Source organism: Talpa occidentalis, unplaced genomic scaffold, assembly GCF_014898055.3.
Source record: "Talpa occidentalis isolate TD23 unplaced genomic scaffold, MPIMG_talOcc4v2.1 talOcc4.13, whole genome shotgun sequence".
In the NCBI taxonomy this organism is placed as follows: Eukaryota; Metazoa; Chordata; class Mammalia; order Eulipotyphla; family Talpidae; genus Talpa; species Talpa occidentalis.
In genome coordinates, this window is record NW_023601322.1 from 21258667 (window position 1) to 21280998 (window position 22332).

The window sequence follows — 22332 nt, forward strand, 5'->3', positions numbered from 1 at the left end:
CTCTGCCTGTGGGAGTCATGTTATATATCCATGTGGTTAACCCTCTCTTCTCCATGTTTTTCAGGCTCTGGCTGCTCTTGAATCCTTGACATCAAGTAAGCAGTATGTTGAATACCAGGATCAGATCTCGCAGGCCACACAATTTATAAAGAGTCCTGGTCATTGCCTCCAAGATGGGAAAAGCCTCTTGGCTCTTCTTGTTAACTGTCTTTATCCAGAAGTGCATTATTTGGACAACATCCGATAGTAACACTGAGGCTCTTGAAAAACCCTGTTGCTGTTTATGTTTACATGTGACTTTGCTGTTGCACAAGTAACTTTGTTCACTTTAACTGCTGAACTCAGTTTGGCCAATGGGTGAGTTGACTGAGAAGCAAATTGCAAGGCACTAGGTATTTCTGTTGTGCATGTGCACATGTGTATGTGTTTTGATGTATGTTTTTATGTTTTAATGTTTATCCAACAAGAGAAATGTACTAAGTTCCACTTGGGTTCAGAGCCACTCACAGTTGCCAAATAGCCTAGTCATCTCACCAGACCCCAAGGTGGGGTTCCTCTGTCTCCATTTCTCTCTCCTCATATTTATTTAAATGTTAAGACTCCTGTGCCACATCTAATTTAGGAATCATGTAGAACCCTTGCTTTTGAAACCCATATATGTTCCTTCAAAATAAAACAAGCTTTGAAAATTTCTGCCCTTCTCAAATGTGGGAAAACGTATTTCCCACATTTTTGGAGGGGAATATATATTTTATTATTTCTCTCAAATGGAAGATAAAAATGCTAAATTATCGTGAGTCATTGTCCAAAATATGGCCACATGATCCACTGGACTGAAGAGATGGTGACCAGTTTATTTCCACCCAGCCACGCGTCCTCACAGAGAGCGCCAGACACCTGAGTGGGGTTGGGTGCACACAGTGTGGATTTTGTTTGGCGCAAATGGAAGAGCTTGTAGTCAGCACTCACTCCAGTTCGTTACAGACTTAAATTCCCTTTGGTCCTGCCCCAGCCATCCCCTTATTCTCCTCATTTACGTAGCCCCCAGGCACATCTAAGCTGGTAACCTTGATGGACACCAAGTCTGGTACTGGAAGGCCCTAGCATGGACAGACACACATGGACAGATGTTGAGAATTCAATTCTCTGTTCCCTATGTGTTGCTTCACTCCATATTTAGACTCAAACGAAGCTAGCAAACCTGTTGAAACACTTGTACATGGAAACTGGGTCAGGACAGGAGACTGAAAATGAAATTTGTTTTTTCCAGTTGCCATGTATCTCCTGTTGCTAACAGTTTATTCCTTCATTACCAAAGCCTGTAACTTTGCCTTGTTCTGTCACCTTCTTTGTGCTCTTGTTATTTTCCTCAGGAATTAGCAGTTTGACTTCTGTCTTCATATTTGTAATACCATAGCCTCAGAATTGATTCTCTTTGTCCAGCTTGTCTTTGTTGAGTTATCTATAGCGCAAGGATAGTCACCTGAAAATGTCTGAACAGTCACAGAGAACTTTAAATGGCGAGATAGGGATACCGATTAACTGAGTGATAATCTCTTTTTAAATATCCTTTTGGAGTGCTTCCCCCACATTTGGAAGTGTGCAGGAATTGCTCTTTATTTGGAACTTCTTTAGTCGGACAGAACAATTCTGCCTCACAGACATAGCTGATAGAGATCTGCCTGCTCAGCCTCCAAGCTGTAGGCCACCAAGTGTCCACCCTGAGGGCATGTCTCAGCGCTCCTTGTGTTTGCTTCTCTCCATTTCCAAGTCAGTGATCTTCCCTGCGCTGTTGATGGGAAAATTTTAGATGCTTTGGACAGTTTAATAGCTGATTTGGCAACAAAGGTTTTATGACAGGAAATATTTTGTGTGCTGTTTTCTTTGAGGAGGATGTAATTATTGATATCCTAGAATGTGAAATGTTTGAGTGAAGTATGTACATTTTAAAAAAATTATGATTAATCTGTTAATTTTTGAAGGTTTATAATATTTATAGTATCTTTGGCCTGTAAAAATTATAAAAAAAATAAAATCAATCTTTGGTTGTAGCTGGTAAGAATTCTATTTTTAGGGATAGTAAACTATCTTGTAAAGTATTTCAGTTGGTCAAATTGATGCAGATTTTATGCCTGATGTCATCTGACTCTAACTTGATTATCGGAGATGGTGAGGAAAAGTGCTTCCTTTCTAACTCCTTCACACTTCACCGAAGGGGTGCTCACCCTGTGAACAGTAATATTCAGAACTCCATTTAAATGAGGCCGGGAGGCTAGAAAGTGGCCACACAGGCACACAAGTCAGCAAACTACAGAACCCCACATGCCTGGCATCTCTCAAGGGAGGGAATACAAATTCCCCTCCTGTGGAACTGAGGGGTGGGCTCGCCAGAGGTCGTATAGAGTTAGTTAGTTTTGGGCTTGGGTAAGTGCCCTGGATCTCATCATGAACACCCATTCACCAATCGGTCCTCTAGTCTGTTTCCTCGTAAACTCTACTTGTTATTGAAATAACTGATTGCTTTTGTTTGAGGTCAGCAACCATATAAGTTCCTCTGAGAGGCTCTGGTCTAAGAAAGTGAGCCAAAGACACTGAAATAGCTCAGAAGTTGGCAATGCTGCTGAAGCCTCCTGGAAAAGAATAGACCTGGCAGACAAAACAGCACTGACAGTGGCTTTCAGGAACAACGGGCTTTTGCTCCAGAAAACAGCCTCCAGAGTCCAGGTCCCAGTTCCAGGACTTATGTGCACTGCATGTAGATACACAGATTAAGCAAGACCAAGTGCATCTGTGCCCAGCAACGTGGAAGGTGAAAGGGTGTGACTGCAAACTGCCCACACGTGGCCCTCAGTGCTGCTGGTTCAGACAGATGTGTAGCCGCTGCCTGGATGCCATGAAAAACCCCTCTTCTGCTTCTCCACTCATCCCCACCACAGTACACAAAGGACTGGTCAGAGAGGCACCTGACATGCTCTCCCTCATTCTCTTAGCCCCAGCCTTTAACTCTGCAACAAGCAAACACTGACAGGAGACGAAGGCACAGATGCTGAGGCAGGAGTCCTGTAGCTGAGTCTGCTGAGCCTGACACTGGAACCAGACCCCCACCCTACAAGTGCCTGGGGCTGCGAGACCTACAGAGGACCTCGGCTCCAGGCACGACTCCTTTTGCAGTTTCAGGATCAGTTTGTTGGCTCAGCCACATTTGCCTTCTCGGGGCTATGCCTAAATCTGTCAGTTTCAGTCCCTTGAGCTTGAGGAAAGTGAGGAAAGCCTAGTCCAGACACTCCTCCCCTACAGAGCAGCCTGTCCCGGCTTTAGTCAAGTGCCAACCCCAACCCTGATCCTCCACCCTCCACCCCCTCTCCCAGGGCCTGCAGTCCCACCCCTGGATGCCAGGCCCAGGCTGCTACTGGCTAGCTGTTTGTACTTCTTCATTTGGAACTCAAGCCCACCTCTGGCTAACGCTGCTCAGGAATCTGCAGGAATAAGCCAGGCGAGGGCTGCTCTTGCCCCTCACATGAGACACACTCAGACCGTCATGTCTCTGACCCAACCTCTGCCCATCCATGGATCCCCTTCAGGCTAAATGCTCTCCCCCACCATGGCAACAGGGCTACACGTGGGGAAAATGCTCACGTATTCTAAGAGAGGACAGTGTCCAGGACTTGGGTGAGACAAAGGAGGCACCAAGGGCACAAATTTAAGTTGCCACTTGCCTGCAGGCACTGGGAGAATGTACTTCTTTCATGCTGTGCCCTCATCCTAGTCCGTGCCCTGGTAGTTGGCCCCCCAGCATGGACCAGCAGTGTGACCATCATGCCTGTGGACACTTGGTGGCCTCCACTCACAGTTATGCCCTGTGACTGGCACAACCAGTGCCGTGTTTGAGCTCCAGATCTCCAGCGTCGGTCCCCTCACATACCTGCAGCATAGGGCTAAAAACAGGCCCCTCTGCACTCACCTTTAAATGACTCTTCATTTGGGGCCAATTTGACAGCTTATTTGAGGTAGTACTTGATCATTTTTCTGCTTCTTAAGCAAAATGTGTTCGATGTTGGAAATAAGTATGGTTGGTGGTTTTTTTAGGGTTGCCTGTGATCTTCCATTGGCTTCTGAGTTTACAGCACGGAGTTCTTAAGTCAGTTCTGTGATGAGCCTCAAATCTAGACACCAGATGTCCTATAAAGGCCAGAATTACTATTTTCTTCAGTCCAGATAGGTTCCTGATTTGTGATGACAATAACTTGGAAAAAAAATTAACTACTGACCCTATTTTGGGATAATGAGCTCAATAAGGAAAATTATTGATTATAACTTCTATTATATAGATGAAACAGCTCCCATCGAGCACTGAGTTAGTTTATTTTTCCTTCAAAGACTTAAAATCACTTACATAGTGACAAATACCTCAAGTGTGTTCAACTCCTTTCCTTCCTGCATGTCATTACATGTGGGATATTCATTTCCTACACATTGTTCAGCATTTTACATGTTTGTATAAAGGGTGACTTTTTATATAATGATGAGAAACAGAGAAATGGGAATTGGTTAAGTAAACTTCTGCAAATAAACTAGATTCACTTTTAATGTACACATAGCAGACATGTCATTTTTGGGTAGTTGGTTGGCAGGTCTTTTCATCCAGAAATCTCACTAAGAAAAATGTGCCATTAGGAAGTTTGTAACAGGTAGAATCTATGTTCTGTGACATTTTACTTTGAGAATTGAAAATTTTGGAGTTTTAAGACACAGACATCCAAGACCTGGTGATCCCAGACAGCTCACTAGAGCTCCAGAGTCTTGGTGGGAGGAAGGACATGAAGCTCACAAAGACCCCCACTGCTGAGTAGGGGGCGCCGGCCAGGTACTTAAGCCCCATCCTTGGTCATGGGCTGCTCTGAAAACCCTTTCTGTGTTGGGAGGCCAGGGAGTTGTTCCTTGGTGTTCATATTTATTAATAGTGAATGGGCAAAGTATGGTGGGAGGGTCTACATATTTGATTGGAGATTGGCATCAACTTGGGGTCCCCCCAAACAACCCTCTTGGTGTGGGATGTATCCTCTTTCCCACTCTTGTTTGGGTTTGGCTTCCTTTTCCACATAGAACCACAGTACTTATGGGTTGAAATGTGGCACAGAGGCTTGTCTTGCTTCCTTGCTGGGACACTCCCAAAGAAATGGCTTAGAAAGTGGCCTGTGTTACAAGGGGCAACTCTGAGCTTCATCTGAGGATAAAAGAACCACGACTCTAAAAACACACTCCTGGGGACAGCCCTCCTTCCCACTTGGTCTTTCCTTACCTGCCTAAACCTTTTAGGAAACAGACTCTTATTCCTGGTCATGCTGAAGTCATGTGGTCTGGACACTATTTTAACATAGTCTATGTTTGTGGCTTAGACCAGATTTACCCTGGAAACTCTTAGCTTTCCTGGGTTTACCTGCTCCTGGCCAACTTCTCCTTGATCTTTCTTAAGGCCTCACCCCCTTCCACACTTTCCCTTCCTCTTCCCCTTCCCATCAGAGGTCACAGCAGCAACCTCTGCCAGAATGTGAAGGTGAGTGTCCCCATTAGGGCTTTCCTGGGCAATCTTCAGAGTTGGTGACCCTTTGAGGTCACTGGCAGATAGGACTTAGGGACAGACTGTGGAGGAGGAAGCTCTGGGGCCAAGCCCTGAAAAGCCCAGGGAATCCCACTGTGCCCACTGTTTTGGAGGATCACGTTTCCTCCCTTTAGTTCATACAATAGGAGGAAGAGGCTTTTGAGCAAACTCTCCAGGTGTCCTGATGCTGGTTACCCCATAACTCAGTGAGGAAGTCCCAGCTCCAAGGCAAGGTGTGGTGGTCAGAAGGTGAAAGTACAGGGAACCAGCTACCCCAGCCGGCACCCAACTCCCTTCTGTGCTCTGTCCCTGCAGGGCAGCACTCCACTGCCTGCTGGTGTCTTTTGCAGCAGCCTCAGCTCTGGCAACTTCCAACTATTCAAACACCAAGCTGGGTCAGATCTACTTGTCTCTGCTGAGACTGCCCCTTCAGCTTAGAATGCCCTTCTTTCTTACCTGGCACCCTCCTTGCTCCCCAGAGAGGCTCCCCCACAGGCATGGCCAATGTGTACCAACTCCACTCCCCCTCTCCCAGAAAGCCTTTTCAAGACTGGGCCCAATACCCTTTTCACGCGCTCCCACAGCACCCCAGGATGCTTCTACACCGCTGTTGTCCTTGCATGATTTACTACTTACTGCTCTGTGTCACTCACTAGCCTGAGAACTCCCGAGTCACTGTGGAGTCACCAGGGCCATTCACGGATGATCCTGGCTTTCCTCCTCCCAAGTACTGTGTCAAGCTGCACTGCCCGGCCCATTGCAGGTGAGTGGGGCGCATGGCTAGTGTGGCCAATGAACTGTGATCACAAGTTGGGGCCACTCTGGGGCTTTCTTTTGATTTCCAACCGAGCAATCTACAATATTAGGTGTGGTGGATCCCTGAGAGTCTGGGGCCCTCAGTAAGGGTGGTGAGCAAGGCCCCACCAATCTGTAATGGGCATGTAGCTTTGGAGAGAATAAACCCTTAATGTTTTTAGCCACCATGATATTGGAGTTTGTTCCCATAGAACCACTTAGCCCAGCCTGACTGATACATGCGCCTATTCATGTCATGCACGTATCCATCCCCAACACCTGCTGCGGTTCCTGCATAAAATAGACAGGTAGTAAATAATTCCAATTACTTTTTTTCTTGGCTGTGAAACTGGTCCAAAGACCAGGCAGATGTTTCACACCGCCCGCCCCCCTGTGTCCTGCACTTCTTTCCTGGTGACACAGGACTCCCATGGAGGGGCCCCCAAGCACCCTCACACAAGTAGGTACCTCTCTGACCTTTTAACACACAATCCTGGATGGATCCCAAGTCAACCAAGGAAGCCATTGCCCACTTGTCCTTGCCTTACCCAGGGGGTCCCAGCCCGGGGCTGTGCAGAGCACCCTGAGCGGGGCAGGGAGGGTGAAGGTGGGCAGAATGTGGGACACAGAGAGGAGACGCAGGGGCAAGGGCTTCAGGCCTCTCCTTGCCACTTAGTTTCTAGGATTTGATGTTCTGGAGCACAGGTTTGTTCGGCCCTAGCCCCGGGCTCATTCTCTGGAGCCCCTGCTCTCGCGAGGCTGGTGTGGGTGCCACACTGTATGACAACTTTGCACTTCCTGACCCTGCTCTGCAAGGAGGAGGCTGCACCGCCCCTCACATTTACAGGCAACTTCGTGCTTCACAAAGTCCCTTCACATCCGTCATCCCTGAGATCTTGGAAGCCAACCGGGAGGGAAGAACACCACCAGCCGGGTTCAGCCATGGGGGAGCTGAGCCCCAGGGAGGCAACAGTGCTCTCGGCCACCCAGCAGGTTGGTGCCCAAGCCCAGACAGAGCCTCGGCCTCTGGATTTCTGACCAGTGCACCGCTTGCTTTTCTGTAGCATTCTAGGTAAGAACAGGTTAGAGGGAATTTTCTGGAAGTTTACGATGAAGCTCACATGTGCACACACATTATACACTTTCAAAATGCTGGTCCCCAAGACATAAACATCATGAGGGCCTTGAGACAGGGCTCCACTGAGCCTCTGGGGGTGAGGTCCTGAACCCCTCTGGGGGTTGCCCAGCTGCCAAGGTGTCTGGGAGCCAGGAAGGGCCATCTCAGCCTTGCCTCGCCTTGGCCAAGGGGTTCCTCACGGTGAACACACAGCTGCCCGGGAACCCTGGGAGCTCATCTGGCTCAAATTTTCATAGTTGGACTCTTGAACCTGGGGCCTGTGGACACAAGAAAGTTAGCTGATCACCCATACAGGAGCGGGGTCCTAACTGCCCAAAGCATACCACAGCAATGGGAAGGTGGGGATGAGGTGACGATGGGAGTAGGGGAGGGGTAGGGGGTAGGGAGACCCCTAGATCCAACAGGCTTGGAGACTAAGTGAAGGGAGGGGCCTGGGCAGTGGGAGAACTTTTATAACAGGGAGGGGCTGACAGCATCCCGGACTGCAGAGTCTCTTTGTCTTCTCAAAGGGATGTCATCTGGCGTCAAAAGCCATTTCCCTGTTCCTGACCTCCAGTGGGTAGCCTCGTCCCTGTGGTGCGGCTGCCCCTTGACTTCTGGGATGTCTCACCGGGCACCTCACACCTCACTGTCCGTAGTGCTGGTGTGCTCCTGGCCATACCACCCCACCTTCTCTTCTCTCTTCCTCACCTTGGTAAGTGGCCTCCAGTTTCCAGCTCCAAACCTGGACATCTTGGCTGGCACCCTCCCTTCCTTGCTCTGCCTACCCAATCCTCTGGCCAGCCCTGCCTTCTGTCTGCCCTCTGTCCACTGCTGCCACCTGAACCAGTCTCAGCCTTGATCAATAGCCCTTATTCTTCAAATTGGGCCACTTACCTGCTTACAACCATTGAGGGACTTCTCGTTGTACTTGGAATAAATCCCATAGCCTGCCTGACACCAGGTCTGGGAGCTCTGCCAGTTGTGGGAGGCCCAGGAAGTTAAATGCTGGGAATCAGGGCCTTGTTGGGATAGGGGAGAGCAGCAGGGAGCAGGTCAGCATGGCCTGGTCTGGCCTATGATGAATGTGGTGAACTGAAGGAGGGGGACAGGGAGGGCCTAGCTCCTGACTAAGACCAGAGCCCACTTTGCCTGTTCTGTCTCCTCATGCCACCAGCCTGAGGCCTGTACTTACTGGTCAGTGGGGTGAGGTTGGTAGTTCACTTACCGTGGTGGGCTGACCTGGGTGACTGGGTGCTCTGAAAGAGAGAGAGAAAGAGAGGGCATGAACCTCCATGGTACCTCCATACTACCAGCCCTGCCATCCACCCCACCCCACAGTGGTCTGAAGGGCAGATACAACAAACTGCAAGGTAGCAGGGTGTGAACAAGAAGCCTGAGAGAGGCTCGGGAGTTAAGGAGAAGGGTGGAGTGAGGAACAGTCCAATGGGAAAATACCCTGAGGTCAGGATGCCCAGTGAATTCGAAGGCCAGCAAGAACACCAGTGTGGCCTTAGCACAGGAAGCACCAGGGCAGCTGACAATATCTGGATTTCATCCCATGAGAGTGTGAGGCTGGTGCTACTGACCCAGTGGTCTGACAGGCTGTAGGAAGTCCCCTTTCCAGGGCACAGAGCAATTTTCCCACCCACCCATCCGTCCACCTCAGAGCAGTGTGGGGCAAGAGCACCCTGCTGTTCACACCCCACACCTTTGCACATGCCGTTCCTTCTGTTAGGAATACCACTTGCTCCATGTTTCCCTAGCTTGGGCCCACCTGTAATTTTTGATGTAGCTCTCACCTTGCCAACGTAAGCTTTTCCTCTGGCTTCTATCAACCCACTCCCCCAACTCCAAAAGCTCACTGCATATCACATTATTTGGTTCCATCCCATTCAAGGGCAGGGAACCATGTCTTATTCATAGCTGTGGTCCTAGTACCTACACAGCACATAGCAGGTCCTTGAGCTGCTGTAACATAAGTGAATAGAGCCATTTGGAATGGCCTGTGTGTGGTCAGAGCCCTCAGGGAAGAGTCATTTAGGGGGTGGTGATGAAGGGGGGCTATACAGTTTGGGTCCCTAATTCTGTGATTCCAGGCCAGAGGCAAGTTTCTTAACCTCTTCCATCCCAACTTTCTGGTGTAAGATGGGCTAATGCTGGTTCCCACCTCCTGGGCCTGATGCTGGGAGTGCAAAAATGGTGTTTCGGTTGTATCAAGGAGGTGATCAGAGAGATGGTCTTATCTAAGAAGGGAGGCCCTGCTATGCCCCTTGCACCCACTCTGGCCCCAGGTGCACCCACCTAGGCCGCAGCGGGCAGCGGCTGTACGGGCTATCAGGACACCAAGCAGCAGCAGCGCCTTGAAGCAGAGGGCACCGAACAGGAGAGCGACCGCTGAGGCCCCAGAGGCACCATGGAAGCGGAACAGGTAGACGCTGGCTTCTGCTCGGCCCAGGCTGTTGGAGCTGTGCAGGTGTAGCGACCGTCCTGGGCCAGTGCGGGCAGCTCCGCGGTCACCTGGTAGCCACGACCCTGACTCAGGCCTGGCCCAGTGGCCGAGCCATTGCCCAGGGCAGGGCCAGACCAAACAAGGGCAGGCGGCGGCTCCCCCTCGGCGGTGCAGAGTGCGCGGTAGGTGTGTGCTGGGCCAGGGAGCACGGAGATGTTGAGTATCCGTGGGGTGGCTGCAGGTGGCCGTCAAGGGAGTTGGGGGAGAAAATGAACTGTGGTTTAAGTGCATGCATGAGGTGGCAAGGGTTAGGGGTACCACTAACTGTTCCCTTCAGTGGAAATGGGGGGAGCAGCTCACCTGCCTGGGTCCCAGGACAGGTATGGCTTTTCCTCAACTCTGAGCCTGCTATTCTCTGGGCAAGCTATTCCTCAACTCTGTGCCTCAGTTTCTCCATGTGTAAGATGCGGGTCACTTACCTTATTGGGCTGTTGAGAAGATGTGGCAAGGCAATAAGCTTGGACTAGGGTCTGGCTGGTAGCAAGGACTCACTAAATGGTGGTTCTTAGCTAATGTGCCTGCAGTGTCACCTAGGCTGGGGGCCTGACTGCTGGTGTGATTTCAGGGGTACCTTGCATCTAGAATTGAGACTGATTCTGAGTCCTGGGATTATGGCAGGGAGGTGCAGACTCTGGGAAGAAAGTGAAACAGAGAGGTGGCCAAGCCAACCCAACCCAAGGGCATGTGGACATTCTTGGCCCAGCCACCCTAGAACCCAGAACATCTGGATCCCTCACTGTAGGGGTCCAGCATGATTAAAAGTTCCACAGGAAACTCCATTGCCCGGCCAGGTTGAGAACCACCATTCTAGGGACTGGTCCCCACATCTTTATACCCTAGGGTCTAGCCAAGTGCTGGGCATGTGGTGGGCTCCCTATGCAGCTCCCCAGGGGTTGTGGGTATCCTTTGGTTTACACACCCCATTGCAACCCTTGCCATATTTAGGAATATTGTTTTCTCGTGTTTTTATCCCCCCTAGACTGTGAGCTAGTGGGGACGTTTTCTCTCCCTGAGCTGCACTATGATGCCCATGCCTGGGTCTTCCCCACCCTTCCTGGCACCAGGATTCTGCAGGCGGCCAGTAACCACCGCCAAGTTTGAGGCCCCCTTCTTTAGAGACAGGGTCGTGCATCAGGCATCACGCCTTCTGATGCCAGCAGTGGGCACGGTGCCCAGCCCCTTGCAAGCCCTTGGGACAGGGGCGCGAGAGCTGGGGGAGAGCAACAGCAACCGCGCCCTCCGCGCCGCCTGCCCGGGGTGTTCCATGCGCCCCCGGGCCCCGCGCCGCGCTCACCCGACAGGCGGAGCCGGACGCCCTGGCGGCTCTCGTAGCGGTCGTGGACGTCCCCGCCGGCGAACTCAACGCGGCAGAAGTAGCGGCCGTCGTCGGCCAGGGCGAGGCGCTCCACGCGCAGCGAGAGGTCGTTGTGGCGCGGGTTGCCCAGCAGCCGGAAGCGGCCGTGCAGGCTCAGCGCCGTCTGGCAGAGCTCGCTGCCCCGCGCCGCCGCGCAGCGGAACACCTGCGGCCCCGCGTAGGGCTCGCGCGCGCGCCAGATGGCCGTGAGCGGCCCGTCGTAGTGGCGGTGCGGGTGCGTGAAGGTGCAGGGCAGCACGGCCGCCTCGCCCACCGCTGCGCTCACCTCGGCCGGCACCTGCATGGACCAGCGCTGCTCCGACGCACCTGCAAGGGCGAGCGGGCGGGACAGGACGGCCCTTGGGGTCTGTCCAGGGTGTGCGTGGGGCCGGGTTGAGAACCATTCTAGGGACTGGTCCCCTGGTCCCCACCTCTTTATACCCCAGGGTCTAGCCAAGTGCTGGGCATTTGGTGGGCTCCCTATGCGCCTCCCCAGGGGTTGTGGGTGTCCTTTGGTGCACACACCCCATTGCAACCCTAGCCATATTTAGGATTATTGTTTTCCTGTGTTTTTATCCCCTCTAGACTGTGAGCTAGTTGAGAAATTTTCTCTCCCTGAGCTGCACTATGATGCCCGTGCCTGGGTGTGGTTCCCCACCCTTCCTGGGACACCCCCTGAAGGGACACCCCCTCATTCTCGGAGACCTAGAAGCCCCAGGAAGCAGAAAGCACCCCCGGGAGGCAGGAGGCCCACTCTGTGATGAGCGGCGTCTCCTGGGATCTTGGTTCCCAGGATGTCTGAGGGAAACCCCATACTCTTGCCCCACTGCAGAAAAGCCGTGGGATTTCGTGGTGACAACAAAATCCCAAGTCCCCCAGAATGGTGATAGTAGTAAAAGCACTTACTGTGTAACTCCGTGAAGAGCAAGGTCTCTGTAGTATTTCTCTTAGTTCTCACAAATGATCCTAGAAGTAAACACAGTTATGTCTAGCTACATGTTAATAAGCTGAGGCACAGAGAGGCTGAGTAATGGCCTGAAGCCACACAGCTAGGATGAGGTAAAGCCAACTTCCACACGGTTGCAGTCCCGGGCTGCACTCCCATGCACTAAAAGCTTGAAATTTGGGTCACATCCAAGGAGACAACACTCCTATTTACAGAGGGGAAAGGTGGAGGGGGGCGGTCTGGGAGGGAATGGTGTGCTTTGAAGCTTATGTATTGAGTTGGATGAGATTCTTCCAGAATTCAAGTCAACCCAGTGAGCTCTGGGAGAGGGTAGGAGCAGGGAGCTGAGACACAGGGAGTCGTGGGCCACTGTGCTGCCTCCTTCCTCTGTCCAAGTGCCCCTGGATTGGGTTTCCTCACCTCTCATGCTGCGAGCCTCTGAGGTTTGTTTGGCCCAAGGTCTGGAATCTGTGCTCTGCCTCCAGTAGGCAGAGGGCTGGTGACCACTGCCCCGCTATGCATATATGGGCTGTTTTTAGGGGAGCGATGATGGAAAGGAGGCTGGAGGGATGTCCTGGGAGGATCAGGCCAGGGGTGATACCTCCCCAAAGAGGGAATACAGGCTGCTGGGCCCTTGTGGCTAGTTCACAAGAGAGATCTTTTACAGGAATAATATAATTCCGTATATTTACAAAGGGCTTTACAGTTTATACAGCTGTAGCACATACATCATGTCACATGGCCCTCATGACATCCTGGGAGAGAAAGGCAGGGCAGATACTGTTGTAGATGAGAAAATGAAGGCCAGAGTCACAGCAGAAGGCAGAAGAAACCCAGCTTTTTGGACTCCCAGTCCAGTGCTCAGTGCTCCTTGGGGTATCCTGACTCACATCTGGGGCAGGAATGCCCACAGCTGGCAGGCCACCCCCAAGGGATCCCATCCCCTTCATGAATAATCTACAGGTCAGGACAGGCTTCCTGCACAGAACCAATGTCAACCACCACCCACATGCCCCTTGGCGCACGTACCCTTGCCCCTCAAAGCACCCTTCCAGAATCCTAAATGGCTGTCCTGGATCCATGAAACTGTTCTCTTTCTGCTGAGTCCCAGTCCCTCACCTGCCCCTACCCATCTTTATCACCAGCTCTGGACTCCTTCCCTCCAGTGTAGTGGGCTGATGGGGCTGGGGAGGAGCTTGAATTTCCAGGTGCCAGGTGTGCGGGACCACCGAGTACATATCAAGTGTGTGGGCTGTGCCTCATGTCAAGCCATACTTCAGATTCCTGCTGAACTTGCTATCAGCTAAAGCCACAAGTTATTTTCTCATACACTCTGTTTTTAAGCCAATTCTCTTTTCTTTCGGATAGGAGGAAAAAGGCTTCTGACTCCAAGTGGAGGATTTGACATTTCTCCCTAGTGAGAGCTTGTTTACTCAGCTGTTGATAACCAAAGTGTCTAACTCCTTATGTGAGAAACCCTTTCTGAAGGGTTTGCAGGTTCCGACAATATTTTTAGCTCCGGAAAGCATCTCCTCTCTCTTGATGCTCAGCCCCTGCCTCAGTTTCCCTGCACTTACCACCCTTTACAACCTTAGTCTTGTCTGACAGGTATCATGGAGCCAGGCGCTGATTCCCCAGGTATGGTTTGCTATTGTGCTTTCATCACTTAGCAAACATTTATTGGACACGTCCTCACTCTAAACCAGGCACCAGGATATGAGCTGAAGTTACAAAGAATAACTTATCAGCTGGCTGGAGCGCACAGCTCGGAGACAGAGACAGATCTGTGACCATTGCAGGACTAGCCCTTCAGCCTTCCAGGCACTCTAGTCAGGGACACTAACAATGTGCCCTCTGTCTGAACATGGGCATATTTAACTCCCAGCTCCTTCCTAGTCACCCCTGGGTCTCCATATCCTGCAGCCTCCCCTGTGCCCCAGGACTGGCAGAAGTACTTCCTCTGTAAGGGCATAGCCTGTTCACTGCTTGTCTCTCCCTGGCACCTGGAAGCACCCAGAGGGCAGAGCTCGAGTGTGGGGCTGTCCTCACGTAGTGACCGCCCACACAGCGCCTGCCACGTGGTGAGTGATGTCGAGCTGAATTGCTGGAGGGAGCTGAAGAGAGGGAGGGCAACTTGGTAGGACAGTGTGGGCGCAGAGTTGGGGGAAGGCGTGCCGCTATTGGGTGGGCAGGGATTGACTGGCGGACCCATGAGATGAGAGAGGAGCAGAGCCTTGAGGAAGGTGGGGATGTCATGAAGCCTTGAGTAGGAAGAAGGTGTTTTAGATGAAGGGCACAGATAGAGTGGCAGGGACCCCAGCGGAGGTCACAGGGCATGAAGGCCTAAGGGGCATGGAATACACAGTGCTTTGGGACTTCCTGGAGACATTCCTCCTCTCATCATTTCAGATTTCAACAATAAGGTACTGTCATTAGCCCCCCTTGAGTGAAAGGGGACCTGGGCCTCAGAGAGCGCAAGTGAAGGCAAGGTCAACTGGCAACGAGAGCCAGGGGTCACCCAAGGGTCGCCCTCGGTGCCTCGTGTTCTCCCCTGGCCAGGATGTTCACTGGCGGGAGGACGACAGCTCCTTGGAAACTGCCTGGAGTGTGAGACCAGGGCCCCGGGGACTGGGAGGGTGGTGCTCTAGGAGCAGAGAGGGCACAAGGAGGCCCTTTCGCCAGTCACCGGGGGAGGCTGGTGTTCCCTGTTTACCTGCGGAACAGCGGGCGGCTCCTGGCTCCCTCTCACATAGAGACCTTTGGATGAGACCGCCCAGGGGACGTAAGGTGAGGGTGGGAAGGCGCAGCAGGAATTGCCAGGGGAGCAAATGTGTTTGCTTTGGCAGGCGTCCAAGCTCCTCAGCATCCGGTGACATTTACTGTGCCCTCTGGCAGCTCCTGCACGTCTCTATGAGGACAGGGGAGGGACGGCTCATTCCAGAACTGGAACCTTGGTCTCTCTTGTAGGTCTCCAATCTCCCTGCTTCATGGCATCAACCTCTGGGGTCAACAGGAGGCCCACATTCTTGCCTTTGGCCCAAATAACTCCCCCTTGCCCCATGGTGGATCAAGTACCCCAGCCTTGTCATAGCTGAAGCTGGGTGACTTTCTCACGTGTGCTTGTTCTTTCCCTAGACTTGTGTCAAGCACCCAGTCTGTGCCTGCTGCTGCTCTAGGCCGTTCCGTTGGCAGGTGATCTTTGGGCAAGTTACAGATCTTTGGGCAAAATCTTTGAGCCATGTCTTGGGCTCCTCTACTACCAGATCAAGAGCACACCCCTTCCTCATAGGGTGGTGGGGGGCTGGATGACGTCACAGAAGCAGATCACCCAGCACAGTGCTGACACTAAGGAAACACTCCACGTCTGTGAGTCACCCTCTTTCACAATCCCTGCAAAAGTTGCACAGAGATGGGAATACAGTGGGGCGTGCTAACCCTTGGTGGACTCGCTCTGGGTCTTGAGCTCATCGTGACACAGCAGGTCAGGACACAGATACCCCCATATCACTCTGTTTGCCATCTTAGACCAAACAGAATACAACCTCCCCCTTTGCCCTAAACTCACCCAAGCTAGTCATGTATTGATGCATTTATTCACTCAATAGAGATTTCTCGAGGGCAATGGATGTGTCGGCATGCTTGGCTTCTCTTTGGAAGCTCATTAAAAGCTTCCAGAAATGACAACTGACAGCCTGGGAGGAAGGGTCCAGTAAAAGTAATGACAAGATGGCTCAGGGTAGCAATGGTAAAAGCAGGCACAAAAGGGACCATTTAGAGGAGTCTGACCAGGGACCTTGAAGCAGCGGCCTGTGTGAGAGCCATTATCCACATCACCTTGGAAATGTTCCCTGTCAGGAGAGGCGTGCCTCTCGGGTGGAAAATTGGGGTCTGCCTGGGCTCTGGCCTTGCCACACTATCCCTAACTTTGTGGCTATTGGCAGGTCCCCCCAGCTGTCTGTATGGAGCTGGGAGTTCTCTTGTATCTGGGGTTTTCTCCAGGAACTCCAGGCATGTGAGGTGCGCTGGCATGTCTCTATTGTCCCCTCAGAGGGGTTGTGGATATGGGGATGATGTGCCCTGCGATGGGAGGGCATCCTGTCCAGGGCTGGTTCCTGCCTTGCTCCCTGAGCTGCTGGGAGAGGCTGTGACCACCCAAGGCTCTGAACCAGAACAAGCAGGGAAAAATGAATGAATGAATGTAAATCACTGCTTAATATCAGAAGTGTTTTTGGGCTCTGTTTAGAAGTTTGATAATGTTTTTGTGACCAGAAATATACTTGGGGAACTGAACTCTTGGTTATGTCAATCAGCCTAAGGTAAAATTGGTTTTGTTATTGTTGTTTCACTTAAAGTCGCAGTTTCCAAGAAACTTTGGATACGTTGAGCGAGGACTTGCTGTACTGAAATATAAGCCATCAGTTCACCAGAAAACTCAGTTGCCTGGAAGGACACATCCACGCGTACATGGTCCCGGCAGCATGTACTAAGGCTCACATTGCTCTGTTAACCGCCCCGGGTGCTGCCGCTCGGCGGAAAAGGGATGAGGCTGCAGCATCTGGCACTCCCCGGTCATCATAATCATAACTCAGCTAAGGGGCAGCTGACTCTCCCTGGACCTACTATCCCAAACCCCATGCCTGTGGTGCCAGCATGAGATGAGCGCCCAAGGGCGATAGAAACATCTGCAGAAGCTGGGTGGACAGAAGCGGCTTCTGGATGGTATTGGAAATAGAAACCTTGCTTTTGGCTGCATCTGACCCAAGATCTCCACCACTTCCTCAGTGGGAAAGGAAGCAACATGCGAGTCTCTCTCTAGGTCGTCTGCGGTGAGTTTGTGCAATTGCACTTATGTTAATTGACAAGGGAGCTCTGTTTACTGGTTTCATCACAGAGTGTGAGGTGGACACAGACAGGAAAGTGAGCTCCTGGTGGTTGTGTGGGATAATGGTTGGTGTCTGCACAGAATAGCGCTTTAGTAAGAACCAGGGCTCTTGGGGGTGGGCTTTATGTTTGAACTGTGGGCTTGGAAGGGCACAGAAAGATGCCAGGTGGGCACTCCCCATGGGCTCCAGTGCCCCTCATGGAAACTCCGCTGAGAGCTGGAGCTCCACAGAGATCTGCCTGCTGCTGTCCCCTCCCCCATGCTGGCTACCATTGCCAGTTGACAGGGAGCCAATCTGGTGAACCCAACTGTCGGCCGCCCTTGGGGACACAGGGGCATGTTAACAGGGTATTCTCCAGGGGCGACTCCAGTGATGACCTCTCGGGTGCTAGGCCCCTGGAGGGTGAGCAGAGGGCATTTGGGGGTCCAGGGGAGATGTCCATCTTGGCCACCAAGCCTCAGCACTGAGAGGTGTGTGTTGAGCTGGGACACGTTGCCTTTCATCCTGTTCCCTCTTGCCCGAGTGTGTTCCCAGTGATTCTCTCTGGGCCTGCACGTTGTTCAGATAGATTATCAGTGGAGAAAAGGTGAGAAAGGAGTGGAAACCAGAGGGGAGAGGAGGAAGCAGAAACAGGAATTCTATGACCCAGAAGTTTCTAGAAGGACTGAGAATCAGGGGTGTGTGAGCCAGAGGCCTGGCTGTGGTTCTGCCTCCAGGTTAGCTGACTTCCCTTTAATTCTTTCCTCTCGGCTGCTGTGTGGTAGAAGTGGACCCTGAGTAACCCTGCCCTGGGCCAGTGTTTGATACAGGGCGCTGCTCCCCGGCCGCCCCTCCTCCCTGGGTAGGATTCCCAGTCCAAGCTACTGACCACAGTGGCCGCTGGGAACAGAAGTGCCCTGGCTCATGAATACTCACACCACCTCCAGGACTAGGGACAGGGCCCATCTCCTCCCTGACATTCCCCTGCCTCCTCATAACTGCTGTGTTTCACAGCCTTGTCTTTTTGGGGATTTTTTTTTCTGCATTGGTTTAGAGTTAGTAAAGCAAACACCTCCGAGCAGTGAGGTTTGCCCAGGCTCAAGGCGCAGGTAGGGGTGTAAAGGGCTGGACATGCACTCAGAAGACTTGGGGGCACAGCCGGGCTGGGGTACCCTGCATGGCACTTGACCTCCTGAGCCTCCTTGAAGCAGGGATAAGGTTCTCACTTAGCAGGCTTGTGGCGCAGAGCAAAGAAGCCCCTTTGGCGCCAAGCCCCTAAGGGCAAGGCCTGCTTAGGTAGGTGTGGGCTGGCCAGCTAAGACTTGCCCAGGTCACCAGAGCTCCCAGACCCCTGTCCTTTCCACCCACCACATTTCCTGGCTTTCCCAGGAAAGCAGGAAAGAGCAGATCTGGGGGACGAAAGAGGGAAGTGACAAGGATCGTGCCTGGGACTCCCTGGGAGATTAGGGCTGCCCCAGGTACTGGTGCTGGGGGTAGGTGACTTGGCACGAGGAAGAACATGGAAGTTAGAAAGGGACTTTAATGAATTCCTTCCACTTTGATTTTGCCAAGAGCCTGTCCAGAGCCCCCTTTCAGAAGTGTGTGCAGGCCCCTGGGCTCCCACACACAGCCCAGCCCAGCCCTCTGGTCTCCTGCTCAGGCCCTCTGCCTGCCTGCCCTCCCACCAGGCCATACGGATGAGCTCACAGGTGAATATGGGTCCCAGAAAGTGGGACCCATATTCACACCAGTTCACAGATGTGTGGTTCTACTAGCAAGATGGCAGCCAGTGTGAAGAGAAAAGAGGTGTCCTCCCCGGGTGGTGTACACATGAGGCTCCCTCACGTAGTCTCAAGCCTAGCCAGAATATATTTTGATGCAGATGGTCTGTGAGTGCCTTTTGCGAAATGCTGCTCCCGGGGACACCAGCTCGCTGAGCTTGGTGACCGATGGCACCATTACTTCAGTCCATGGTAAAGAGTTGCTACTCATCCCTTGGGGTTCCTGCTGGGTGGTCAGGGTACCCTCTATCACGTCCTATTCCACACATAAAATTATCCCCAGTCTCACCCCAAACAACCATGTGCTCTTCTCCCCACGTCTTTGGGGCTGAGCCATCAAGGCAAAGCATTTGGATGATAGTGACACCCACAGGCTCTTGAGAGCCTGGACTGCCCTCCCCCATGCTTTCCCTTTATCCCCCCAGGGTCCTCATAGCAATGAGGGCAGGGGGTGGGGTGGGCTTTCTACTGGTAGGGACACTGAGGCCCTGAGACATCAGGGGACTGCATCCAGTCACTCGAAACTTAATGGTGACTGAACTTTGGCTCCTGGCACAACCCCAAAGTGCCCACTCTTCCTCCTCCACAGACCTGGAGCATCTGGGCACATGCAGCTGCCCCAAGTTCAAGGAGAGGAGAATGGACTGGGATTTTGTCAGCATCTGCTCTGTTCTGAGCATGGGCCAGAGACAACAGTGGGAAACTCACCCATCAGGAGGACGCACAGCAAGCAGGCCAGGAGTGGGATGGCTCCCTCCATGTTGTGAGCGCCTGGAGACCAGGCCGGCCCCCGCACCCCGCCACCAGGACCTCCCTTGGTCTGCGTGGGGGCAGGGGTGGGAGGGGGCGGCAGGGGTGCTGAGATCTGCAGCCCACCGGCTCTCAGGCACTGGAGGAGCTGCAGAGGCTGCAGGCGCCGAGGTATAATTAGCTGAGACCCGTGGGGTTTAGTCATGTGGAAACCCGAAAGGGGAACCACTGGAATGATTTTCCGGGATAGGAAACAGGGAAATAGGTGGGGAAGACGCAGGCCCTTTCCTGTGGCCACTGGCCCCTTTGAAAAAACTGCAGTTCCTTTGCTGCTCTCCCTCCCTTCTCCTCCTATTCCAGCTTCTTCCATGCCCTTTCTCCTGTCCTTCCCCCCCAGCATCTCTACTTTGCCTGCCGAGGGGGTGGGGTGGGGTTCTCTCCCTCCACCCTCTGCTTTTCTCCCCTTCCCATCCCCTTCTGGAGATGTTTTTGGGCAGATGGAAGCAGAGCCCAAGGGGGAGGAGCAGATAGCTTAGTAGCTCATGTAAGTAAGGCCAGTGAAAGGTGTCAATATCTGTAAGACAAAGACTTGTCCAGAAGGGACTCATTTTCACCACCAGAGCACCCTCCAGAGGGCCTGGGACTGTGCTCTGATGGGCTGAAGAATCACTGGAGAGCTTGTTGAAGGGCAGCTCATGACTCAGCTCTGTTGTTCTGGAATCCATGCCTCTAGCAAGCAGAGCTCACCCCCCCCACCCCCCCTACGCCCTTCCCCCTCCATCCAGGGGGCCAGTGGGCTGGTTTCCAGCACAGTCAGGGCCTCGGGGGAGGAGAGAAAAGGGTTTCTGGAAGCTTATTTGGTGCACTCTCCAGGATTTACCCCCAAGCTTGAGTGCTGTTTGCTCCATTTTCTTAAGGGGCTTCAATCTGGACAGCCTGTTAATGCCATGGACTCGTCCTTCTTGCCCCAGGCAGTGGCCACAAAGTAATGATGCTCCAGGTGGCAGCAAGAAACGCCAAGCTGAGTTTGTTCCCTGCCATGCCCCACTCTCCTAACCTCTGAGTCTCTGCTCTGGTGGGTCAGCCAGCCCTGCCCCCCTGAGAAAGCCCCACCCTACCTGACACACCCCACATCCCCCTTCATGTAGGTTCTCTCTGGTGACCTGGCCATGATGGAGGAGGAAGTGCCACACTACGGGTCCCAGGATCCTCGTAGACTGTTGGAAGGGGCTTCTAAGCTTGATCCGAGCTCCTCCCCAGTAACCTGGACCGGAGCCCAGCTCAGCATAGCCTGCCGGGAGCTCAATCAATAGTGACCTCCCGGGAGGACAGGGAGCCAGCCCACTGCCTCTGTTCTCTAAGCAGAGAGTCCAGGGCCTCCTTTCAGGAGATGCAAACCTATTGCATTCTTTCAAATAGTTCCATAGTATCCTTCAGCTTATTTTTTTAAGATAAATTTTATTAATTTACTAAAGGTTTATAAAACAATTAAAATTTTAGGAGTATAATTCCATACCTCAGGATGTACTTCTGTCTCACCACAGGCTCCAGCTAAGTTCTAATGCCATTTGTTTCCGCTGTCAAGTTCCCGCCATCCCTCTACCCTTCCCCCTCAGCCCCACTCTACATTTCTCATGGAGTCTAAGAGTTAGTTCTGTTGTGTTTTGTTAGTTCCTTTGCTTTGGTAATTTATATTCCCCATATGAGAGAAACCATCTGGTAATTGTCTTTGACTTTTTTCACTCAGAATAAACTTCTCAAGTGCCCTGATGTTGTTGCAAAAGGCAAAATTCATCATTTGAAATAGTATTTCACTGAGTATATATAACATAACCTCTTTATTTGTCACTTGTCCAGGGGCACTTGGGTTGTTTCCGTGCATGACAATTGTGAATAGTGTGCTATGAACATGGCGGTACACATATCTTTCCAAATTAACTTTCTTATTCTTTGGATAAATACCTAGGAGTGGTATTATTGGGTCATGAGTATTTCTATTTTAATTATTTAACTTATTTTCATTAGTTCAGATTTCTAAGTAGGACAGACTTTTAAAAAATTTTTACTTTGAATTGAGGTAACATTGGTTTACAACGCTGTGTATGACTTAGAGGTCTAGGACCACACCCTTCAGGTCTATGTTACCACACCACACCTACCAGCAAGGCATTGCAGTCCTCTACTGTAGTCCAGGGGGACCCCTCCTCCCCTGCTCCCCTTCTTCCTCATGCTGTGTAGCCTCAGTGGAAGAAAACTCAGACAGATGAGTGGAATGGAACACATGATATACATACACAATGGAATACTACTCAGCTATAAAAAAGAGAATAATTGCCATTTGTGATAACATGGGTGGAACCAGAGGTGATTATGCTAAGCAAAATAAGTGGGAAGGAGAAAGACAAATACTGGATGTTGTCTATTTTTATTTTTTTAAGAAGTATCTTAAAAAAAAGAGTCTTTTTTCCCATAGAGGCTGTATCAATATCCCCACCCAACAGTGGATGAGAATTCCTTTCATCCTCACTCACACCAACATATGTTGTTTCCAGTCTTTTTGATATTCTCACAGGGGTGATGTGATATCTCATTATGGTTTTGATTTGCATTTCCCTA

At 51.8% G+C, this 22332-nt stretch overlaps 2 protein-coding genes across 3 annotated transcripts in view; one reads left to right on the forward strand and one right to left on the reverse strand.

The window, feature by feature from the left end:
- EPG5 (ectopic P-granules 5 autophagy tethering factor) overlaps nucleotides 1-4587 on the forward strand; it is a 100506-nt gene extending 95919 nt beyond the window's left edge. For both annotated transcript variants that reach the window (XM_037508586.2, XM_054694067.1), the window contains exon 44: nucleotides 65-4587. In XM_037508586.2, coding sequence (XP_037364483.1) covers nucleotides 65-247 — 183 coding nt within the window. In that variant the 3' untranslated portion in view covers nucleotides 248-4587. The remainder of the gene's footprint in view (nucleotides 1-64) is intronic.
- On the reverse strand, nucleotides 4344-19795 carry SIGLEC15 (sialic acid binding Ig like lectin 15). Its single transcript, XM_054694070.1, is given in 7 exon segments — nucleotides 4344-7789; nucleotides 8740-8770; nucleotides 9816-9977; nucleotides 9980-10198; nucleotides 11318-11704; nucleotides 12284-12343; nucleotides 19675-19795. Coding segments are annotated over 7 exon segments (993 nt in total). The 5' UTR covers nucleotides 19727-19795; the 3' UTR covers nucleotides 4344-7707.
- Between the last annotated feature and the right edge of the window lie 2537 nt (nucleotides 19796-22332).